At 44.2% G+C, this 7,513-nt stretch overlaps 1 protein-coding gene across 2 annotated transcripts in view; it reads left to right on the forward strand.

The window, feature by feature from the left end:
- Positions 1-605: 605 nt before the first annotated feature.
- Phf7 (PHD finger protein 7) overlaps positions 606-7,513 on the forward strand; it is a 12,450-nt gene continuing 5,542 nt past the window's right edge. Inside the window, exons 1-4 of one of the 2 annotated variants that reach the window (XM_050158263.1) lie at positions 606-753; positions 1,814-1,923; positions 2,554-2,606; positions 3,813-3,904. In XM_050158263.1, the coding sequence (XP_050014220.1) occupies positions 1,883-1,923; positions 2,554-2,606; positions 3,813-3,904 (186 nt within the window). In that variant the 5' untranslated portion in view covers positions 606-753; positions 1,814-1,882. The other variant, XM_050158264.1, reaches the window with a different exon arrangement.

The raw sequence follows: 7,513 nt of genomic DNA on the forward strand, positions 1-7,513 counted from the left end.
CTCGCGCGCACAGAAGCGAGCATGCGCACTGAGGCGAGCATGCGCGTGCGGTCAGGGTCTGGCGCGCGGCCGTTAGCGGTGCTCGTTTTGACAACTGTCCGCAACGCTGAGGTCTCCGCGAGCCACATCGTCCACGTGACCCAGCCCCCGTTAGCGCGTTCGTCTCCTCCGACAGCGCAGTCACCACGCGGGGCGGCCGCCCGTGAAGTAGCTACCACGGCTTGTGTCAACGAATAAAGCTCCGGGACAGCGGCGCCCTCGGCGACAGCTGGGTGGGCAGCCTGGGCTGGCAGTGGTGACTCGTAGCTTTCGTGGGGAGCGAGAGGCGGAAGCAACCTCCAGCCTGGCCCCGAACCAGCTGCCCGGCAGGCGTGACCTGAGCCTGGATTGGCATGCGCGGAATGCTCCTTGAGCCCCTCTTCTGGCTGTTACCTTCGGGGGACGGTTGTGGCCACACCGACACGTATTTTCCAAATAAATCGTTTATTCTTGCGGCGGCGGGACCGAACACGTTACTATGAGTTTAATTTTCTCAGCAAGCATTTACCCAAACTTTTTAAACGGTGAAACAATTTGGTAAGCGTTTTGAGAGAGCATCCGCCGGATTAGGAAGTCACGGACTGAGCAGCTTGTTTTTACCACATCAATCCTCAACTGTTTTTGAAGATTGTCCCATTTTACAACTACCAGTGTGCACAGACTTCTACTCAAGTAACGTCGTGGTCCAGCGATGCAAAGGACTGAAGTCTCAAGGTTTATATCTATTCTAACACGGTTGGGTTTAGCGTCAACAACTATGAAGTGGTTAAAGTAGACCCCCCCCCCCCCACGCCCCAGGGAAATAGCAAGGCTAGAGTTACATCTCACTCCAGCCTGTCCACGTTTAGTAAGAAAATAAACCGATGTCAACTCTGTAACTGCATCTCCTGTGTTGGGCAAACCTAGCCTGAAGTTTCAATGCCTTGTAGTAGCTAGCATTTATATCCAATAGTTAGGCGTTCGTGAAGATATTTATTAGCCCCAGTCTTGACTTGAGGCTTTGGGTCATGAAGTATAGTATGGCTCTAGAATGACCTAATTCACTGAACTCTAAGAAATGTTACCCTCCTTCCCCTTACTAGACATAGCCCTTCGTGGGGTGACTCCCCTGACCGCTTATCCTCGTAATCCTCTGGAGACTTTGTAATGACCAGTGAAACCTGGATAACTTTGTAGCCTTTTTACACTGATGACAGGAGTGGGTGGCATTTTACTCAGGTTACATCTAGACAAGGATGGGCAGGCCAAACCTCAATGGCCAGCTTAACCTGGTAAAGTGGATGAGAGCCAAGGGGGTGGTCTTTACTGTTACTTCTCCCTCAACTAGATGGAGTCGTGGCTTGTAAGCGTCCAAGTCTCAGAGCCCTTTTGCTAGGAAAGAGCTATGGTACCTAACTGGGTAGAAAAGGCACCCACACTTGGGTACAGAAGGTACATTTTTCTTGAGTGTTGTCCCATGCACTTAGTTTAAAACAGAACCGTTTAACTTCAAGTCTCACTTTGGATCACTGATTCTGACCTTGGCCAAGATGTTTATCTCACTGTACCTCAGTCTCCTCAACTTGAAAATAAGGGTGATAATTGTGCCTCCGTGTGTGGTAAGTGCCTAGAATGGTTCTTGGCGCGCTTTAATCTTTTTGGCTGTTACTGGCATTAATATTGGATATACCCCTTTTATTGAATGAGTTGAAAAGTGCACTATTGCTTTGATCTTGATGAACTTGATAACCAAATGTAAAATCAAATTGCTAATCTACCTTATTTATATTTATAGCTGGAAAAACCTGTGCTGTCTTCATAATAGTACAGAAGAATTCTAGATAGGAAGGAAAGAAAGAAGCAAATGAAGACTGTAAAAGAAACGAAGGAATGTCCAATATTGAGGTAGAGTAGGTGACCTGGAAGAGTTGGGGGAAATTGCAGTGGCCATTGATACATGTTGCATTGTCTGTTCCCTTTGGCTAGGGTTAGACAGTATCAAAGCATACACCAGTCGTCCCCCACCCCAAAAAAGTAACCCTCCCCGCCTTCCCAGTGCTGTCCCCAGTGGCAGTGACAACTGTGGGACCGTTACTACTTAAATCTCTATCACACCTATACTGTTTGTTAACTGCAAGGCCTGAGAAATCACATGCCTCAATTTACTCATCTCAAAAGCATGCTTTATAATAGTACTCCCTTGGTAGAATGCTCTGCAGATTTGTTGAACTAATTCATGGTAAAGTACCAAAGATAGTGCCTACCGCTGGGAAACAGTCGACTTCAGCCTCATTTCAGTGCTGTGGGTAACTACAGAAGAAAATAAAAGGAAGGTTACTCTTGAGTTCGTTCAACCCAGGCAGTATACACACTATCCTCAAATAGTTTAGTATATTTTATACTTTAAAAACGAAATATGAAAAGCCTTTAGAGAATTTGGTCCCTAATCAGATTATAGTGGCATTTTAAGGGAAAGTCAGAAGGCTTGTCAGTAGCATCATCCAAGTGGTCTTACACTTTTTTTTTCTTACATAGAAGAGCTGCCAGGACTAAGAAGGTCACCCCGAAGATGCTATGTTCGGGCCCTGGTAAGAGAAATGAGATGATGTTCAGTTGCTTCCAGCCTTCAGCAAAGAAGGCCACTCCAATGGGGCAGTGAACTCGCTCCTTTCATTATCAACCCCTACTTCTTCCCCAGATTCTCTTGAGATTAAGATCCTAAAGAATTCAGTGTCTGACTCTGGGTGGTGGTGGTGTACTTGGGGGCAGAAGCAGGTGGATCTCCATGAGTTCAAGCCCAGCCTGGTCTACAAGAGCTAGTTCCAGGACAGCAAGGACTGTTAGACAGAGAAACCTTGTCTCAAAAAACCAAAAAAAAAAAAAAAAAAAGAAGGAGGAGGAGGAGGAGGAGGAAGGGGAGGGGGAGGAGGAGGAGGAGGAGGAGGAAGGAAAGAAAAGAATTCANGGAGGAGGAAGGGGAGGGGGAGGAGGAGGAGGAGGAGGAGGAAGGAAAGAAAAGAATTCAGTGTCTGTAGTTTTAAAGTTTCATATCTGAAGTTCAAGAAAGAACTTAGTTAAAGCCAGTTGAGAACAAAACAGTATAAAGTGTTAGTCTCAGCTTATGCTTACAGTGTGACCAAAATTATATCAAGGCCTGATACCTAACAAGAATTAACCTCTGTCCTTGCCAGAATTCCCCTGTTCCCGGGAGAGATGCTCCCTGGCTACAGTGCTTTAACTTCTGCTTTGTTTTTGCATTAAGGTAATGCAAAAGTGACGCGCATCAATAGAAACCGTACTTCATGTTTGGGGTCTTGATGGCTTCCTAAGCTAATGATATCTAGTATAGTATTCTCTTGCAGTGTTGGGCAGTGGCAGCAAGGCACAGCTCCTGGTAAGCCCAGTAAAAGAAAACAACCAACTATTTGCAGTGTACTGTGCTTCTAAGCTATAGTGCTCCATAGGCTACACCTAGTAAATGCGCTTCCAACTTAGGGTGTTTTCAAAAACCCTTTGAAAGTAGGAGCCTCTAGACACTTAGATGGTTAGGCCCACTTTTCTGGTTTTTTTTTTTTTTTTTTTTTTTTTTTGAGACAGGGTTTCTCTGTAGCTTTGCTTTGGAGCCTATCCTAGAACTAGCTCTTGTAGACCAGGCTAGCCTCGAACTCAGAGATCCGACTGCCTCTTCCTCCCAAGTGCTGGGATTAAAGGTGTGCCCAACGACCCTCTGGCCACTTTTCTGTTCTTAATATCAACTTGAATCAAGCCTTTATTCTTAATGTTTACTCTTCCAGTTTGCCTGCTATGCCTTCAAGAACCTGGTGATCCTGAAAAACTAGGAGACTTTCTTCAGAAAGACAGTCTTTGTGTGCACTATTTCTGTCTTGTGAGTATTAAGGCCCTCTCTGCCCTATGTGTCTTACAGCTTTTGTTAGACAAGTACTTCTGCGTCTAGCCTCAAATTTATAGCTGCTTGTTTTTCCTAGTTTTTAATCTTTTTTAAATTACTTTTTAAAATAATAAATGACATGATCTAAAATCCTGACAATATAAAACATAAAGGCCCTCTTCCTTATATCATGTTCCCTCTTCCTCTCTGCCTCCCAGAAACCAATGCTCACTTGGATTGTCTTTCTAGTTGATTTTCCCCAATATGCTTTTTAAATAAATGTAACCTGAATACTATAAAATGAACCTCTTAAGTGTACAGTTGGATGAATTTTTCAAAGATTTATTTTTATTTTATTGTTTTGCCTGTATATATGTCTGTGAACCATGTATGTGCAGTGCCCTCAGAGGCCAGAAGAGAGCATCAGATTCCCTAGGAGTGGAGTTACAGACAGTTGTGAGCTGCCATATGGATAACTGGAACTCAAACCCTTGTCCTGCCCAAGAGCAGCTAGTGCTCTTCACTGCTGAGCCCCATCTCTAGCCCTTGATTTTTGATAAATTGTATATCCTCGTGTAATCACCATCCACATTAAAATAAATAACCTTTCAGTCATCTCAGAAAATACACCTCACGCCCTCTTCTAGTCAGTGCCACCAGAGGCAGTCATTAGGAGGATCAAGAGATTAGTTTGCGTATTATTTTACTCCATATAAATTAAACCATACAGTTTATATTTTTCTATTAGGTCCCAACCCCCAAATTGACAGTCTAGGTCCAGCTCAGGCTGGACTCTGGCCAGGTAAACAAAAGGATTGTTACTTGAAATCAGCATTCCTCAGAAACCTTATAAAGTGGGTTTCTGTTTGTCAAGAAAAGCCATTGCTTCCCTTAGCTGCACACCCCTCCCCGCAGCCGCCTACCTCCGGAAAGGGCATCTAGTTCCCTGTTAACTAGAGCAAGCCTCCTGCAGACAAGAGCCCTGTGCTAGTTCCAGGCTGTTGCAGCCAGCTCGCCGGAACCACAGCTCTTCATCACTGGCTGTTCTCTATCACACGAGAGATAGCCATGCAGCAGTCTGATATTTTCAATAAACGTTTCTCTGCACCCATCGTGTGGTCTGATTTGGTTGTTTCACTGCACCCACACTTACATCTAGTGCAGAAGCGAGAAGAAACATTGGGTCCCACCCTAATGCCTCTTCTGACCAAACTGTTGATTTGGCCCTCCTGGGTGCAAATCACTTGCTTCTTCTGACTCCTGCACCCACCATGTTTGACTACAAAGTTCAGAGTCTGCCTCTCCAGCCATTTCCTCCTCTACCTCCTCTAGTCACTATCTTTCAGGTTAGTATCCTCTCCAAGCTGCCTGCTCTGGCTCTGACCCGATGGAGCTCAATACAAAAGTCACGCCCTCCTGTGCTCCCCCATCAGTGTGGAAAAGGATACCTGTCCACTAATCCTGGGCATCTCTCTGACAAGTCTTGATGCCCTGGGGATGTCTTCAGATTGAGATTCTGTCTGTCCTATGGCATTTACCCCTCTCTTCCGCCCTCCCTGTATCTCCATTCCTATGCTATTGAAATCCTCTCCCTGGCAAGATTGCTATTTCAGCCCCCTTTCATAAATCCCGCCCCCTCCATCCTGCCGCCTTCTGCCCCTGTCAGTTCTATACTGCTGCCCTTATAAGGACGGCTCCCTTCTGAATTGTTTCCCTTCTGACTTGGTCTTTCTCCATCTTTACTCTGCCTGCCAGAGCCTGAACTAACCATGGATTCTTATCAGACTCATATTAGCTCCTCTCTCCTGCCTCCTCTAATCTTGTTCCCTCCTCAAACTCAGAGAGTCCATAAACCTGGCTTACATCTGGTGCTGAAATGGTTTTTTTCCCCCAACAATGTTTGAACATGTTAAAAGTTATCTTTTCGACAGTTGGTGGAAATTTGATTTGCTTTAGTTAAGTGGACTTTTGTGAATAAAGCTGCTAAAAACATTCATGTGGAAGTCTTTTTGTGACATGCATTCTCCTTCTCTGGGCAGATGCCTAGCAGTGGGATTATTGAGTACATCTAAGTATACATGTGTGAAGTTGCCAAGTCATCTTTCCAAAGTTATTGTACCAGTTTGCACACCCATTAGCAATTTAGGAGAGTTGTCAGTCTTTCATTTCAGCCTTCCTACTGGATGCTACTGGCATTTTACTGTGCTCTTAATTTGTGCTTCTTTGAGGAATAAAGATGTTGAGGTTTTCATGTGCTAATTCACATATCTCCTTTTTAAATCTTGTAGGCCCATATTTCTGTATGGTGTGGCAGCCAGGCGACAAAGCCATAGACCCCATCCAAGGGGGTCGTGTAGCTCTATAGACAAGCTGTCTCTGCCTAACAATGGTCAGGATTTTGGTGCTCCTTCCTTTGTAATTTGGAGGATATCTTATAGAGATGCTAATTCAGGCCTACCTGACAGCTAGCATACTCAGCAGACAGGTAGATGTGGACACAAAAGGCCATTCACCTGGTTACCTAGGAGACGAATCTAATGTATCCCCCCCCCCTCAATTTATGTGATGGTATATAAGCTGTTTGGATAATAAACGAAGGAGATCTTCAGGAGAGAAGAAGCCTGAGATGCCCTTTCATGATGACCCTGTAAGCTGTGTCTGATTATTCCTCGCGACTCCTTACCAGTCCAGTTAAAGAAAAGAGTTATCTGTGTTGGAGCCACATGGGCTCTAACATAATGGCGCCCAATGTGGGAAACCACTAAACCCCGAGATTAAAGAGAAACGTGGTGTTGGCCACTGAATCCCGAGAGGAATGCTGGAGAAAAAACAAGAAGTACAAAAAAGACAACATGGTGCTGACCACCGAACTCTGTGAAAAGCCAGAAAAAGGACAAGATGAAAGACCGTGAATGCTGTCCGCTGAACCCAAAGAGAAATGGGAAAAAGGACGGAGGAGAATGTGAGGCTGATCTGCGCACCCCAAAAAGCAAGGAAGAGGTGAACAGATGTGAGGAGCCCGTAAGAAGAAATCGGTGGATATGTGAGTAGTGAGTGTTCAGAAACAGAGATGTAAAATAGAGAAAAAACTGTAGAAAAGTGGGACAAAACTTAAATCGGGAGTAAAATTTTATAATAAGTTATATATATGGGATAAGAATAAGGTATTCAGTTATATATGTTGGTAACTTAAATGAGAATGGAGCAGAAACAATGACAGAGTTATTGAAAATCTATAAGCGTGATAGACACAAAATTGCAATTTTTATTGCTTGCTAAATGAATAGAAAAGATAAAGGAAAAATGACTTTTGGCCCAAGGATCACCAAGTTACCACTGAGATTGAGTAGCCAGGTACGCACAGTAGACAGCTAATCAACCCAGCTGGGGCTAGAAGACAGAAACAAAAATAAGTTTAGAGAACAAACTTAACCTCACACAGTCTATAAAACAGAGGAAAGGATTCAAAAATTCTCCTAATTTTATGATTTACAAGTTAAAATAAAAAAGATAGTTAAAAATCTGCCCGCCAGAGCTCGGGAAGGCAGTGTCCTACCCCCTGCCCTGCAGCACAGCTTCAACTAAAAAAAAAAAAAAAAAAAAAAA

The sequence above is a fragment of the Alexandromys fortis genome, unplaced genomic scaffold, assembly GCF_014885135.2.
Source record: "Alexandromys fortis isolate MF-2015 unplaced genomic scaffold, M_Fortis_MF-2015_v1.1 scaffold_106, whole genome shotgun sequence".
Classification (NCBI taxonomy): Eukaryota; Metazoa; Chordata; class Mammalia; order Rodentia; family Cricetidae; genus Alexandromys; species Alexandromys fortis.